Source organism: Natator depressus, chromosome 1, assembly GCF_965152275.1.
Source record: "Natator depressus isolate rNatDep1 chromosome 1, rNatDep2.hap1, whole genome shotgun sequence".
In the NCBI taxonomy this organism is placed as follows: Eukaryota; Metazoa; Chordata; order Testudines; family Cheloniidae; genus Natator; species Natator depressus.
Genome location: NC_134234.1, coordinates 228,186,056 through 228,203,481, shown reverse-complemented (window position 1 = coordinate 228,203,481; position 17,426 = coordinate 228,186,056). Strand labels below are relative to the sequence as shown.

At 44.1% G+C, this 17,426-nt stretch overlaps 1 protein-coding gene across 2 annotated transcripts in view; it reads right to left on the bottom strand.

Annotated features, from left to right (window-relative positions):
* TM7SF3 (transmembrane 7 superfamily member 3) overlaps positions 1-17,426 on the bottom strand; it is a 38,913-nt gene that overhangs the window by 10,227 nt on the left and 11,260 nt on the right. For both annotated transcript variants that reach the window (XR_012636094.1, XM_074937174.1), the window contains exons 2-6: positions 6,451-6,605; positions 4,695-4,845; positions 4,052-4,172; positions 1,865-2,036; positions 388-565 (exon numbers count right to left, since the gene is read on the bottom strand). Coding sequence is in view for 1 of the 2 variants with exons in the window: in XM_074937174.1 (XP_074793275.1) it covers positions 388-565; positions 1,865-2,036; positions 4,052-4,172; positions 4,695-4,845; positions 6,451-6,605 (777 nt within the window). In the remaining variant the exon portion in view is untranslated. The remainder of the gene's footprint in view (positions 1-387; positions 566-1,864; positions 2,037-4,051; positions 4,173-4,694; positions 4,846-6,450; positions 6,606-17,426) is intronic.

Here is a 17,426-nt window from a genome sequence, read left to right as displayed (position 1 = left end):
CTGGGTCCTGTTCCAATCCATGTGACATATTCATTAACCAATGAATTTCATTTGCTGCATCCTTCTTACTGGTGGTGCACAAGATTAAGAATACATCTTGGGTAGGCAGTTAGAGTGTAGATGCGATACCTGCTCTTATGTACTTGATGAGTTAGATCTGGGGTCACTGAAAGAAGCTAGGGAAACCCCCTATCATAGAATCACTTCTCATGTTAGTAACGCTCTAAAATGCCATAAAGTAGGCAGTTGCTTGCTCTGCATTAGATATTCTCCAAAGCTGCTGACAAATGCAGAAGCCCAAGCCCAGGTCTGAGCATGTTAAATAAACCAACTCACACTGAAAGCAAGAATGCATATTAAAAAAACATACAGGTCTACTGGACTTACTGAGAGAGGAACAATTATCCACAAGGGCAGTGAGGCTACAGGCATAGGTATGAACAGGTACATATGCAGCAGAGGTATTCCAAAGTGGATCCCACACGATGACATTATAGATCACTCCTTGTCCAGGGAGTGAGGAGAAGTGTACATTGGTCTTTTCGTCAGTTGTTAAGGAAACCAGCTGGAAAAACACAAACCAACCAGAATTTGTCACCGTCAATAAATACTCTTGTGATCTTACAAAGGGCTCTGTCCCTTTCCTCCTTTGCATCACGCCTGGGGCGCATGCCATCCAACCAGGATGCCTTGGTTAGCCTAAGAAAGTTCCAAGGTTAACCATGTTGGGTATTGAGTCTGGAACAGTGTTTAAAGATCTAGAGGCAGAGTTAAGTAAATGTGGGATGTAATCCAAGAGTCATCTGTGTGCCAAAGTCTCATTGAGTTCAGTGGGAATTCTGCCTATTAAGAGCCAGTTCACACAAGCCCTCGCTCAGTATTGCCAATCCAACCCAAAATTCATGGGTCAGACTCTACAACTACCCCCATGGCAAAAATATTCCCCCCCTCCCCAACAAGATTTTTTAAAACCAAATCATGAATTGTAGTTTTTAGCCTGCATTTTGATCCCCCTTCTGCACTTCTAGTAGGAAGCGACCCACCCCCAATTTGGGAGTGAGCTAAGGGTCAAAGATTCAGCCTTGAATAAATATGAAGTGCAGTCATCCTATTCACAGGGAGCTCTACTTCCCCTGGGGTGTGGAGAGCTGTCATTCTAACCCGCTCTAATCCTCTGCCTAGCTAGACAGGAGAAGTAATGCACTACTCACATTCTACGTCTGTGCTCCCCAGTCTCCTGTAAGCCCCCTACCTTCACTTGCTCCCACCCCACATTTCCTCCTCAGCCGAGGGATATAGTGGCCATGTTGTTGGGGCCAGCCTGTGGCCTCAGCACCATTGCTAAAAAGGAGACATGGTGGCCATATTGGCTAAGGCTAAACTTCAAGATTGAAGGCAGAAATCAGATTTTTGATCATTCTTACATTTGTATCGAGACTCACAATAAAAGTTTTAAAAAAAATAAAGTCACAAGGCAAATATAATCAAACTCCATGGGAAGTTAGAACCCAATTTCCAGGCAACTCCCTACACCAAAGCTCTGTAACAGAGCATCAGCTTAGAAGTTTTCCCATTATCAGAATGGGCCGACTAGCTGATCATACCCCAAAGGCAAGGCACATACACAGCAATTTCTGACAGTTAATAGCTTTACAAGTTACAGTTAATAGCTTTACAATACCCATTGACTTGTGACCCATTTCACAGATGTCACACTCCACAAGTAGAGGTCAATACTTGTGGTGTCATGACAGGGAACAGAACCCAGAGGAAACATCACATCCTGGTGTTTCAACACTGCAACTGTTTCACCCCTTCCCCCACACATGCCTTTGTTGGCAATCCAAATGTTGGCCAAACTTACTCTAACGCCATTAGCTCGGACACTCTGCACGTCAGACATCTTTCGCAGGTGGTTCAGGAGCGCAGTTTCCGAGAGATCATTCTCTGGTAAGAAATACTGATAGATGTCATAGTGCAGTCGCCATCTAGAGTTCTGACCTGTCCCTGAATCACACGAGGGAGGGTTGGCACCTCTGGAATTAGACAAACAAAAGTTTATACTAGCCACATACCCAGACCAAGAGTCCTGATCTTAGATTTGTCTCGATAACTGGCAGAAGCAGAACTCCAGATCTGAACATGGATATTTCAACATCCAGATCCAAGTCTGGGCTTCAGGATTTGGCTCTTTCTAAAGAAGAGTTTAGATTTCAATCTGTCTCCAAGCTATACGCGCAGGTTGTAAAGTCTTCTGGGAAAGAGAATGTTTTACTGTGCATTTCTACAGCACATACAACAGACCTTGCCATTATAGCTAACGCTTAACTTAAGCCATTGCTAGGAAATATAACACAGATTTTCCAAATTGTCATTTAAATTGTCACAATAGCCAGACAGACATTAGGAGAGAATTCACATTTTTTCCCCTTGAGTAGGCTGAAATGCAGAAGAAATAGATCTACCTTAGAATCCATCCAACAACATAGAGCTTTAGGGCTTGTCTACACTGGCACTTTACAGTGCTGCAACTTTCTTGCTCAGGGGTGTGAAAAACACCCCACCCCCCCCCACGCCTAAGCACTGCAAGTTTCAGTGCTGTAAAGCACCAGTGTAAACAGTGCACCAGCGCTGGGAGCCACGCCCCTCGGGGAGGTGGGGTTTTTAGCGCGCACTCTCTCCCAGCGCTCTGCCGCGACTACACAAGCCATGTGAAAGCGCGGCTGCAGCAGCGCTTTAATGTTGCCAGTGAAGATGTGCCCTTAGAAAAGCCCTTCCTCAGAAAGAGTTTGTGCTTTGACAATGGCACAAATTCCATCTGGCCTTATATCCTTCCCCACCTTCTGCCAACAGCCATCTATCATGATGCATTACACTATGCAGAAGATTAGGACTGCAAGTGATAAGCAGTAAGATTAGATAAGACTTCCAGACAAGGACCTTGCTATCATGGTAATAGAACAGGGGTGGGCTAACTTTTTGGCCCGAGGGCCACATTGGAGAACAGAAATTGTATGGTGGGCCATGAATGCTCACAAGATTGGGGTTGGGATGAGGGCTCTGGGGTGGGGCGGGGATGAGGAGTTTAGGGAGTAGGAGGGGGCTCTGGGGTGGGACAGAGGGGTTCGGAGGGCAGGAGGGAGGATCAGGGCTGGGGCAGGGGTGCAGATTCCAGCTGGGGGTGAGAGGTTTGAGGTATAGGAGGGTGCTCTGAGTTGGGATAAAGGGGGTTGGCAAGCAGGAGGGGGATCAGGGATGGGGCAGGGGGTTGGGGCATGGGGAGAGGCTCAGGGGTGCAGGTTCCGAGCGGCGCTTACCTCAAGTGGCTCCCGGAAGCAGTGGCATGTCCCTTCTCTGGCTCCTATGTGGAGGCGCGGCCAGGTGGCTCTGCGTGCTGCCCTGTCTGCAGGGACAGCTCTCATTGGGGCGTGTAGGAGCCAGAGTGGGGCCATGCCACAGCTTTCAGGAGCCACGCAGTGAAGCCCCTGACCCTGCACCCCGGCTGGAGTGCCAGAGCAGGGCCGAGCCGCGTGGTCTGGCCCCCGACCCAGTGCCCCGGCTGGAGCGCGGCAAGCCCCAGACCCCACTCCCCAGCAGGAGCTCGCAGGCCAGCTTAAAACTGCTCGCGGGCTGGATCCAGCCTGCGGGCCATAATTACCCACCCCTGTAATAGAATGAAGAAGAAAAAAAAAAAAACAATAGTACAGAATGGTTTCTAGAACAGAACAGATGTTTTCCATGAAGAATCATTAGTCCCAATAGCTGTGTATTCTTCACCAGGGTAAACATCAGAAATTTGAGCTTGTATAGTTTCTCTCACTTTCTAGGGATAGTCTCCTCACCCCATTCCCTCTCTCCCTCACAAAGTTAACCTATTTTCAGGATCAGCTATGCATCTCCCCTTGTTTGATGTCTAGTTCTTTTGCTATAAGCAAAATTCTCTCTTGCTAAGAGAGGAAATACCTTTCCAGCAGAATAATATTGTTTATTAAGCATTTCCAGCTCTGCACAAATGCAATACATGGAAGACTATTTGTTAAGTTACACACACCTGGCATATCCCAAGTTTGCAGGGGCAAACTTGATACATGTGTCAATTAAATTATACTCTAAATAAATATTGGGATCAACTTCCAAGTTAAATTCCAGATTGCAGCCTCCAGGGATAGGATCTAAAAAACACAAACAAAATAAGAGACAGTTAGATGTAGCAAATCTCCCTCTCCCTCACGAGGAATTTTCAGCAGTGCAATGGAATGAAGCTATAGTTCCCTTTTGTTGTGTTTATTATTAGGGCCTCATTTGGTATGTATCAATAGGCACAGTCCATTCTCCAAAGATCTTGAAATATAGGGTCCTGATCCTACAGGTATATACATACAAGTCAGTCACAGAAACTCTGACTAGACTTAAACATGGGAATAAATGTTTGCAGGACTGGGGCTTTAGACTAGCAAAGCCTGTATAGCCAGCTCCAAGATAGCAATTGCTTTAATGTTAGATCTCAATATAATCAGTTGATTAAATGCTGAACCCAAATTTGGCATCCATTCCCCAGTAAGTGTCAGGACTTCCGGTGCGTTTAGTGCAAGCTATATATCGTACTGGGCAACAAATATGGCCTTCCAGAGAAAAGATCTGTAGTTTAACTCTTCTGTTATCGCAGAACAGAATGAGAGGGGGAAAAAATTTACCTCTCTCAGAATAAGCGAAAGAAACAGCTGTGCTCAACACTTGCTTGGCATCCGGAGACTGCAGGTACCATGTACACACACTCTGCTGAGGCCGAAGAATGGAAACTAACCCTTTGTCTACTCCAGTTTCTGAGCTATTTGCAGAGGAATTCTGAAAACAAACAGATAAAACCAAGCACACCTTCAGCACAGCAGTAGGTTTTTGCAGAGTGACAGACACACAGAGAGCTCGTTCCAGAAGGCACGCATTATCTGGGGGTGTGAATCCCATTGCCAGCTATTAGATCATTGCGGACTCCAGACAAGTCAGCCAGCCACAGGCTTTATCATTTTATTTTATCTTTATTCCTTTAAAGAGGCAATACCGTTTGGTTTGGGCTCAAAATAGGACACTGGAGTGAGAAGCCTGAGAACATTGCCTCAGACTAATAAGTCCCTATGTTGCATTTGTGATGGTTTTACAATCATCATTCTGTTGCTTTTTTTTTTTTTTAATTGCTTTATTTAGGACCTACACAAAAAGCAATGCTTTATGCAGTTACCTCTGCAGCCACAGTTTAGTACTACTGAATATTCCAGAAAAGCGAATAGGTTAAAGCGTTGGGAGAAGAAGCTTGCACAGCCACCACCTCCACCAATCACAAGTTCCCCAATTTTGTCCCAAATACCCTGTGAGTGAGTCCTTGCTGAAATGCCCATGAAAGTTTTGCTTAGGAGAATGGGGTTAGTCACAGGGAAGCTACCTGCTAGTACAGAGATTATACTGCAGAAGGTACATTTTGTCCCACAAACCAGTTACATCCTCATTGCAACAGAATAGTTGACCTTTAGATTACACTGTCCAATGCTAGTGTTGCTGAACTGAGGCTAGAGTTCAGCAGCAAGAATGTTTATGCTTCATTAGAGGGGCAAGGTGGGGAGTCATGTTTGTGGAAGAAAAACAGAGAATGAATTTGAGCTTTTAAGAAAAAAGAAAAGGAGTACTTGTGGCACCTTAGAGACTAACCAATTTATTTGAGCGTAAGCTTTTGTGAGCTACAGCTCACTTCATCGGATGCACATGCTGTAGCTCACGAAAGCTTACGCTCAAATAAATTGGTTAGTCTCTAAGGTGCCACAAGTACTCCTTTTCTTTTTGCGAATACAGACTAACACGGCTGTTACTCTGAAACCTGAGCTTTTAAGAGCATTTGTCCCCCTCATGCCACATCACTGAAGTTAACAAAAATAAATCCAGAAGAGGTAACTATGGGAATAAAACAAAAGCAACACACAAAATTTTAAGAAGGGCCCTATAACATCCACACCTATAAATATGAACTGCAACAGCCAAAGGTGTTTATCCTAGTGGAGAACACTGAGTGGGGAACTGGTATATTGATGTCAGTCCTAGGTCAAATATGAGATGTTACAGCATGTTTCAAAGGTCATCTGACAGTACCACAATTAAAGCTTCAGAGCAGTTTGCAGCCAACTGCTCATTCATTAAGAATCCCAATATACAGAATGGCTCCATGTTTTTTGAGAGACATAAGCTACAATAAGTTGAGTAGACATGAAAAAGATTTAGTTCTAAAGTCTGGGAGCTAGACTAAAAGATTAAAAACATATGCGTGGTTCATGCAGTTTCATTCCCCCTCCAAACACAAATTTATCCTTACCACAGAGTGATTTTCTAATCTTCCTCTTCTAATGAGGAGTACCATTAGTTAATGTGAACACAATGGAGGCATTTAGATTCCAACTTCATACATACCTTATCAAAGGAGATGGTTACATTTTTTTCGTGGGAATGTACTTGAAAAATAATGACAGTCACATTGCTTGCAATATTCCTTATTACAGCTTCCACTGGGATGGTCTGGTTAAGTAGCACATTTCTGAACTTGTCCAAAGAGAGTTCAAGAAGACCTGTATTAAATAAATATCCAATGATCAAAAAAGTTATGTTGGTATCTTTAAAAGGGAGGGGAGGAAGGAGATAGATGTAATGAATTTAAAGATTTACGGGGTCCAAAGTTAATTATCTGGAGACGAAGCAGAATTTGGTACTAAAAAAAAAAAAATTAATTCACATCAGAACACCACAGACCACCATAAAAAGATCTGCTTCTCCAGAAGAAAGCCATAATGAGAGTTTAAGCCTGGGACCCACAAGGAGTGTACATCAAAGGGGCTGTCTTCACTAAAATCTTATGTTGTGCAGAACTGAGTTAGCCGACAATGCTGGCCATGCCTGAACTGATTGCAAAGGCGGCAAACAGCATTCAGTGTGGAATAAATATGATGAGTTGAGTTAGCTGACATGATGCTGAATGCCTCTTGCCCTTGTCTACTGGCCTAACTGACTGGTCAGTACACTAGTCTCACAATATAGTCTTTAGACATACCAGGTGGAATCCAGAGCCCGCTGAACTCAATGGCAAAACTTCCAGAATTCACCCAAGATTTCCTAATGAAGACACATGCAGCCATTTTAGAGAAGTTAACATTTTTCCTTGGTGCACGTTGATCTTGGAATTCTGCATTGATGGCGCAATAAGTCTCTAAGTGAGGAGATCTGATAAAAGTTAATTCATCCAAAGAGAAGTTTGGGGGCTGAAGCCAGGACAGTTTCTCTTAAATAATGCAGACTTGCTGGAGTATGATCCTCAAAACTGAGAGGTACACCCTCTGCATTACTTTAAGAGGAGCCACACTGTCTGATCCAGCTTACTACATAATGAGAATTAACATGTTAACTAGTTATTCAGGTTCTACAAGAAAGCCTAATTAGTGCCAGTAGCTGGGGAGGCGGGGGGGAGACAAAACAAATCTACATAAGACCACCTCAAAATCCATTTGTCACCGAGTTAAAGAAGCTCATTTTTTGTAATCAGTAGGTCTTCTGTTTTTGTTTTTAATAGCTTCTTTCAGATATATGGTTAGGTCTCTTTCAGCCCTAGTCTACACTACAAGCTTATGCCAGTATAACTACGTTGCTCAGGGGTGACGTAGTTATGCTGACCTAAACCCCGGTGTAGACAGCGCTATGTTGACAGGAGGGCTTCTCCCGCTGACACAGCTACCACCTCGAGGTAGGGAGCATCTTCACTAAGCACTACAGCAGTGCAGCTGCAGCGCTGTAAGTGTAGACAAGCCTTCAGTTTTGAACCAAGGGGCATAATTCATGCCAAGTTCTCTCTGCCCCCAACCAGTAGTCAACCTAGCAGAGAACTTACCAAGCATAAAAACATAGGAGAGCCACTTCCTCAGCAGAACAACTCTTATCATAGAGTAAATGCTGACAGATGTTGCCTATTATTCCATGCCTCTGTTAGATGGACTGGATTTGCTTGGAGGACAGTCAGTGCTGCTGCTTCCCTTCCCCAATACCCTCACAGAATATGCAGTGGTCAGGTGCCCTTTTAAACCCTCAAGAGGATACTGTAAAGTTAACCCCCCCTGAAGGTATGAGACTTGGGAGGACTGCAGTAACAGCAACCACAACCAGACTGGATTGTATGCACAGGAATTCAGAACTATCAAAGGAAACAAAGACAGGTTTCAGAGTAACAGCCGTGTTAGTCTGTATTCGTAAAAAGAAAAAAGAAAAGGAGTACTTGTGGCACCTTAGAGACTAACCAGTTTATTTGAGCATGAGCTTTCGTGAGCTACAGCTCACTTCATCGGATGCATAGCATATTGTGGAAACTGCAGAAGACATTATATACACACAGAGAACATGAAACAAAACTTCCTCCCACCCCACTCTCCTGCTCGTAACAGCTTATCTAAAGTGATCATCAAGGGAGGGCCATTTCCAGCACAAATCCAGGTTTTCTCACCCTTCCCCCCGCCCCCCCCCACAGACACACATACAAACTCACTCTCCTGCTGGTAATAGCCCATCCCTCTTTGAAACCTCTCTTTATAATGCGCATGATAATCAAGGTGGGTCATTTCCAGCACTAATCCAGGTTTTCTCACCACCGCCACCCCCCCCACACACACACACACCCCCCTCCAAAAACCACACACACAAACTCACTCTCCTGCTGGCAATAGCTCATCTTACAATGTGCACAGCAATAATCCAAGTTTAACCAGAACGTCTTGGGGGGGGGGGTTGTAGGAAAAAAACAAGGGGAGATAGGCTACCTTGCATAATGACTTAGCCACTCCCAGTCTCTATTCAAGCCCAAATTAATAGTATCCAATTTGCAAATGAATTCCAATTCAGCAGTTTCTCGCTGGAGTCTGGATTTGAAGTTTTTTTGCTTTAAGATAGCGACCCTCATGTCTGTGATTGCGTGACCAGAGAGATTGAAGTGTTCTCCGACTGGTTTATGAATGTTATAATTCTTAACATCTGATTTGTGTCCATTTATTCTTTTACGTAGAGACTGTCCAGTTTGACCAATGTACATGGCAGAGGGGCATTGCTGGCACATGATGGCATATATCACATTGGTGGATGTGCAGGTGAACGAGCCTCCGATAGTGTGGCTGATGTTGTTAGGCCCTGTGATGGTGTTCCCTGAATAGATATGTGGGCACAGTTGGCAACGGGCTTTGTTGCAAGGATAGGTTCCTGGGTTAGTGGTTCTGTTGTGTGGTATGTGGTTGTTGGTGAGTATTCGCTTCAGGTTGGGGGGCTGTCTGTAGGCGAGGACTGGCCTGTCTCCCAAGGTTTGTGAGAGTGTTGGGTCATCCTTCAGGATAGGTTGTAGATCCTTAATAATGCGTTGGAGGGGTTTTAGTTGGGGGCTGAAGGTGACGGCTAGTGGCGTTCTGTTATTTTCTTTGTTAGGCCTGTCCTGTAGTAGGTGACTTCTGGGAACTCTTCTGGCTCTATCAATCTATTTCTTCACTTCCGCAGGTGGGTATTGTAGTTGTAAGAATGCTTGATAGAGATCTTGTAGGTGTTTGTCTCTGTCTGAGGGGTTGGAGCAAATGCGGTTGTATCGCAGAGCTTGGCTGTAGACGATGGATCGTGTGGTGTGGTCAGGGTGAAAGCTGGAGGCATGTAGGTAGGAATAGCGGTCAGTAGGTTTCCGGTATAGGGTGGTGTTTATGTGACCATCGTTTATTAGCACTGTAGTGTCCAGGAAGTGGATCTCTTGTGTGGACTGGACCAGGCTGAGGTTGATGGTGGGATGGAAATTGTTGAAATCATGGTGGAATTCCTCAAGGGCTTCTTTTCCATGGGTCCAGATGATGAAGATGTCATCAATATAGCGCAAGTAAAGTAGGGGCGTTAGGGGACGAGAGCTGAGGAAGCGTTGTTCTAAATCAGCCATAAAAATGTTGGCATACTGTGGGGCCATGCGGGTACCCATAGCAGTGCCGCTGATCTGAAGGTATACATTGTCCCCCCCAAAAAAAAGGAAACAAACTTCATCCTAGCACAAGATTTATATGTTAGGTCACTGGCTTCTAGGAAGCAGCTTTCAGAGGGGGAGCCACATTAGTCTTTCAGCAAAAACAACAAGGAATCCATAAAAAGAAAAGGAGTACTTGTGGCATGCATCCGATGGAGTGAGCTGTAAGTCACGAAAGCTCATGCTCAAATAAATTGGTTAGTCTCTAAGGTGCCACAAGTACTCCTTTTCTTTTTGCGGACACAGACTAACACAGCTGCTACTCTGAAAGGAATCCTGGTGGCACCTTAGAGACTAACATCTCCATAGTATGCTTTCAGATGGTCCCCTTCATTGCAACAATAGCCCCATTAAGGGTTTAGTTTTGACTTCATACAACACATTTATGATAGTCAGCGTAACTTGTGTCAACTTAACTCTGTAGTGGAGACATAGCCTCAGGAGTTGCAACTTTGAAATAACTATTATTTACCATAGTTAATAGGTAGAAACAAAACCCACAGTGCTTAAATTAACTGCTCGATATGTGGACTGCTCAAAACTGCTCCCTACTTCCTAACACCTACTCAGCTGGTTTTTCACACCAGCTGAACATTAATCAGTGTGACCATGTGAGAATTCTTGGTCTACCTAGCACGGTCTGTGGGTTAGACTGGTTTAACTACTCTCTAGTGGGGATTTTTCACAACCTTGAGAGGTAGCTCTGCTGATGTAACTTTTCAGTATCGACCAGCCCCTATTCTGGAAACAAGAGAGTGCTTTTTTCCAGTTTAGCTTAATCCACAATAAGAGCATACACACTTGGGAGTTATTTCAGAATGACCCATGTGTAGACAAGCCCTTATATACAGTTAGTGTTTGTTAAATGATTTTGCCAGTCTTTTTATGTAGCCTCAAGCTGGCTCCAAATCACTTACACCTGAATGGCTCATCCAGCAAAAATAAGGTCAGCACACAAACAGCAGTTCTTTTAGAGTCAGTTTCAAACACATTCGGTCGAGAGGTCTGAAATCCAGTTCTAATTATTGTTCATGGGCCAGAATTACAGATTTAGTACTCCATATTTGATTCAGTCCATAGGGATAATTCCCATTTATGTCAACAAGAAGTTTATACAAAGAGCAAGGGCAGAGTTATAACTCAAAACTTAGCTTTTGTTTTGTAGCACCTTGATGCTGCAATCAGCATCATTCACTGGCAAACAAGCTCACTTTTAGGATCCCTGTTATTTCTGTTCTTATTTCTCTTCTTTTGCCATCCATCTCTGTTTCTTTTTCTTTGAATGTCTCCCTTCCATAGTTTCTTCCATGCCAAACTTCCAGACCCTTCCACCTTATCAGCAATGAAATAGTCACAGTTTGCAACCATTGTTTCAGGTTGTCTGCAGATTCAAGACGACAACACAGCCACAGTTACTCTCTGTTCACATTCTGATAGTTACCTTCCTGGGTGCTAAAAGATTTCATATTAAAAGTTTTTACAGATTCTGCAGAACTAATATGCAGGCCACATAATCATAATTGATAGACTTAACATGCCTACTTTCGAGTCATCTCTCACATATTAGGCTTCCCCTCTGTGCAGCCTCTGCACATACCATTTCAGACATTTAGATTTAAGAAAGAGATCATTTATAAACACAATACAGAACATAGCAAAGAATTCCACAATTAAAGCAGTAGCCTGATCTATTAATGAAAGTGAACTTATTTCATACTCCAAAAGGAAAAGAAAATGGATTCCTGGTCTTTGGCTTTTAACAAACAAACAAAAAAGCTGCCTTCTAGAATCGAGCAGTTTCAAAATCTAGAATCAAAGAGGAATTTTTCACAGGCACTAAATTCACACAAAAGAAAAAGATTATGGGAAAATTAACTCTTGTTTAGCCACAGTACAGACCCAGTATGGCCAGTGAAAGCTTTTCACTGCCTCAGCCCCAAACTACAGGAACAAGCAGGGCTTAATTTATGCCAGGACTTGCCAGTGCTGAGCCCCGGCACCTCTAGGCTTAATAGTTCATAGCCCTGGCATCTCTGGGCTTGGTGCATTAATTTCAATATATAAAAATTGCTTGAGTCCTGGCATCTCTTTCCTTACAAATTAAGCGCTGGGAATAAGGGTTGAATTCATCTTGGCTCTCATTAAGCAAGCTGAGGGGACAGTTTAGTTTCCATGCCTATGCGAAACTCCCCAAAAGGATGCCAACTGAGGGGTTTGTTCTGCAGTGTCCAGGATCTGTCTGTCCATCGAAACCTGATCAACTTGTTTATACAGGGGCCTGTAAACAGCCAAAGGTAACACCTAGAAATGAAATGCATCCTTTATTAAGCGTTTAGGAGAGCCAAGATAGAGGTACTAGAGAGGACATCTTTCCCTCCCATTCAGTTATATCAAGTTGGAAGATTCCTTACTCTGAGGTTTCCTATTAAAAGTCTCTAGTTATTTTTCATCCCAGGCACGTGTTCTGCTTGTACAGCATTACTGGTTGCGTCAACAAGTGATGAATGGAAAAGAAACAGCCTATTTAGGAGTCCCTCACCATTACATAACAAGTTCTCAGTTACATGTCAGGGTGTACAAAGGCATAAAAATACACATTTAAGCCATGGGCAGTTTAATACACAATTTTTACAAGTTCAGGGAAGCTTAGTACTGGTGAAAAGTATCATTGACAGCCCGGGGAATGAAGTCCTCCACCCACAGATCACTAAATAGCCTGCACCCCCACTTCACTGTGTTGCTGCAGCCTTCCCTGTATTGAATATAGGTATCACAGTAGCACTTAGAGGGCTCAGCTGAGATTGAGGCCCCACTGCGCTAGAGCTAGATCTCACACACACAGTAGAGACAGTCCCTGTCCTTGAGAGCTTTCTGTTTAAGTAGACAAAAGTGGGAGGGAAACAGAGAGGAAGTTATCTGCCCAAATTCACCTAGCAGGTCAGAGTACCAGCCGTGTTAGTCTGTATCCGCAAAAACAACAGGAGTACTTGTGGCACCTTAGAGACTAACAAATTTATCTGAGCATAAGCTTTCGTGAGCTACAGCTCACTTCATTGGACGCATGCAGTGGAAAATACACTGGGGAGATTTCTATACACAGAGAACATGAAACAATGAGTGTTACCATACATACTGTAACGAGAGTGATCAGGTAAGGTGAGCTATTACCAGCAGGAGAGCGGCAGGGGGGTGGGGACAGACCTTTTGTAGTGATAATCAAGGCGGGCCATTTCCAGCAGTTGACAAGAATGTGTGAGGAACAGTGGGGGAGCGGCGGGGGGAATAATCATGGGGAAATAGGCTTGAAGAAAGACTGGGAGTGGATGGGTCATTACACAAGATAAAACTAAGTTAGTTGTATCCAGTTTGCAAATTAATTCCAATTCAGCAGTCTCTCGTTGGAGTCTGTTTTTGAAGGTTTTTTTGTTGAAGAATTGCCACTTTTAGGTCTGTAATAGAGTGACCAAAGAGATTGAAGTGTTCTCCAGCTGGTTTTTGAATGTTATAATTCTTGAATTCTGATTTGTGTCCATTTATTCTTTTACGTAGAGACTGTCCAGTTTGGCCAATGTACATGGCAGAGGGGCATTGCTGGCATATATCACATTGATAGATGTGCAGGTGAACAAGCCTCTGATAGTGTGGCTGATGTGATTAGGCCCTATGATGGTGTCCCCTGAAAAGATATGTGGACAGAGTTGGCAACGGGCTTTGTTGCAAGGATAGGTTCCTGGGTTAGTGGTTTTGTTATGTGGTTGCTGGTAAGTATTTGCTTCAGGTTGGGGGGGCTGTCTGTAAGCAAGGACTGGCCTGTCTCCCAAGATTTGTGAGAGTGATGGGTCGTCCTTCAGGATAGGTTGTAGATCCTCGATGATGCGTTAGAGAGGTTTTAGTTGGGGGCTGAAGGTGATGGCTAGCAGCGTTCCGTTATTTTCTTTGTTGGGCCTGTCCTGTAGTAGGTAACTTCTGGGTACTCTTCTGGCTCTGTCAATCTGTTTCTTCACTTCAGCAGGTGGGTATTGTAGTTGTAAGAATGCTTGATAGAGATCTTGTAGGTTTTTGTCTCTGTCTGAGGGGTTGGAGCAAATGCGGTTGTATCGTAGAGCTTGGCTGTAGACAATGGATCGTGTGGTGTGGTCTGGGTGAAAGCTGGAGGCATGTAGGTAGGCATAGCAGTCAGTAGCTTTCTGGTATTGGGGTGGTGTTTATGTGACCATCGCTTATTAGCACAGTAGTGTCCAGGAAGTGGATCTCTTGTGTGAACTGGTCTAGGCTGAGGTTGATGGTGGGATGGAAATTGTTGAAATCATGGTGGAATTCCTCAAGGGCTTCTTTTCCATGGGTCCAGATGAAGACGTCATCAATGTAGCACAAGTAGAGTAGGGGCGTTAGGGGACGAGAGCTGAGGAAGCGTTGTTCTAAGTCAGCCATAAAAATTTTGGCATACTGTGGGGCCATGCGGGTACCCATAGCAGTGCCGCTGATTTGAAGGTATACATTGTCCCCAAATGTGAAATAGTTATGGGTAAGGACAAAGTCACAAAGGTCAGCCACCAGGTGTGCCGCGACATTATCGGGGATACTGTTCCTGATGGCTTGTAGACCATCTTTGTGTGGAATGTTGGTGTAGAGGGCTTCTACATCCATAGTGGCTAGGATGGTGTTTTCAGGAAGATCACCGATGGATTGTAGTTTCCTCAGGAAGTCAATGGTCTCTTGAACATAGCTGGGAGTGCTGGTAGCGTAGGGCCTGAGGAGGGAGTCTACATAGCCAGACAATCGATATGCACGGTCTGAAATTGTGGAAAAGCAGCATCACTTGCCCCATAACCTCAGCCGTGCAGAACACAATGCCATCCACAGCCTCAGAAACAACTCTGACATCATAATCAAAAAGGCTGAAAAAGGACTGATTGACATTTTATCCCTGCCTTGCCACCCCACCCATCATCAGGTGTTCACACATTATTTGGGGCATACAATAAACAAGGCGCAAGAGTTGTTAATACATGCATTTCATGTCTTAATATTTGCAATATCATTAATATTGTGATACAGCATGGCCAGAGGGCTGCAGGAGAGCGTTAGAAGGGAGCCTTATTCCCTGTATAGGGAAGAAAGTTTGCTATATATTAATTAAAGCACCTGAAGCCAGTCACCTGATAAAACCCCCCTGCTTCAATCAGACAAGGGAAGGAGTTGAAGCAGAGTGGACTGATGTTGGATTAGAGAGCAGTTTGGAGGAGTCGAAGCAGAGAGCAGTTTGGAGAAGTGCTGCGGTGGGCTAAGAAGACCAAGACCCTAGGTAAAGGCACACCTGGTTTGTGCAGAGGGAGCGCAGGAAGCCCCACAAGCTGAAGGGCAGGAGAGGGAAGTAGGCCAGGGGAAGGAACTGCTAGTTCAAGCGGTTTACCGCCATCCCTAGGGCCCCTGGGCTGGGACCCGGAGTAGAGGGCAGGCCTGGGTCCCTCCCTCTCCACTCCCCTCCTCTAGAACACTAGTGGGGCAGTTAATACCCCAGTTCAGGGGTGAGAAACAGTGTCCTGAACCCTCCCCAAGAAGAGAAAGCGCGAGACCCATCAAAGTAGTGCCGGCAATTTGCCACAATATGTATATGAATAATACAAGTATATGAGGCAGGAGGTTGCGGGTACAGTACGAACCTTAATCCTCAATTCATCTAGTGAACACTTTTTAATGTGAAAACATTCAAAATATATATTTGTTTAAATTATAGTAATACCTTAACCTAATACTCCAAAGCACTTTTCCCATACTTGTGCCTGAAGATGTGCTCATCTTCTATAAAACGCTTCAGTTGGTGGTGGTAGGGAGCTGAGCTTTGGTGTTGACATGGTACCTTTACCAATTTTCACTGCACGTTATTTCTCCCATGCTTCTGACATGGTGGCACAGTTTGTTTGCCAGTTCAAAGCCATCAGGTATTGTTGCACTGATGTCAGCCAGCAGAAAGAGGGAATCACCAGCTCACAGAATCTTCAACACAGTGGCAAGGCCAAAATAGGATGGTACTGCATCACTGCCCAAGGGTACAAGGACAGCTAACAGTCCAGGCACAATGTTCTAGTGTTGCTCTGCAGCAGCATGAATGTTTATTACAGCTCTCTCTCAAGATAGAGAGTCCATAATCACTTAAGAAATTAGGCCCTGTTAAAGGTGATGATGCAAGAGTAAAATACATCAGTAAAACAAATACACAATACTAATATTCCCACTGGATTTTCTTTTGCATCATCATTTGTTGTACTAGGAGGTTGTCCGACTCCTCAGGTGGCCATATCTTCCCTGTTGATCACCACACCTTCTTCTTTACTTCAATTGGGGTGTCTCTCTACCTGCAATGACTACCTTATGCTCTAATAGGTTCTCTTGGTCAAAATTCTTGTCTTGAATGGAGTTCTGTAGAAATGATGTTAATCAACTGTTTCTTCTTTCCAGTTCCCATCAAAACAACTTTCTGTGGCAGTAGCTCTGTATTTGCACTCAGCTGATGCACCCTGCTTGCTTCCGTAGCTCTGCTAGATCTTGTGACACTCTTTGTGATGAGGACTTTGCACTTTTCAAAGACAAGGTTACGTCACCTGCAGCTAGCTTGTGTTCAGTGCAGACTCAGAAATTGGACACAAAGTCCTTGAATATCACTTGCTGGCCAGCATACCACTGAAAGAAGTGGAACGGTCAATGACTTTACAGGTGATGTCTTGTTAAGTATGTCTAGTTGACACCTCTATCTGCAGCTGGTTCTTTAGCTTACACTTAGTCTTGGAAAGCCTCATGTCACCAGCGTCCGAGAACATTTGACATTGGTACAGGAACCAACTCATGTGACAAAATATTCTTCATGTCAACCTCTCGTGAACTTGCTTGTAGGCAAGTGTCAAATGCCTTTGTTGGACAAACCCGTACATGCTTTGTCCCTGCCAGTGGCTCTGCTATCCTTGGTACGGTGTTACAGAACCCTGTGGACCAGCTACATTAAAATTCTTGCATTTGGTGAATTCCAATTGTAAGTGTCATCTACACTGATGGATAGCAGTACCACTCTACCACTGACCATGTTTATTATTGCCTCTTGGTGCTTAGTGGGGTTTAAGGGATCAATACACAGCTCTAGCTTCTTATTAATGCTTTCTCTATCCCTTGCAACTGCAGCAATCCTTGATTTGATTTCTTCTTCATGGATCTCTTGCATTTCTGCCTCACAAAGATGGTTTCAAAGTACATGTCATTGCATATACCTGTGAAAGTAGAATGAATTATATTGAAATTATAATTCATTAAAGAAATGTTACTTGAAGGGTTTGTTGAAATATAGTTGTCAGAAAGAGAAACATTAAGGAGTGTGAGA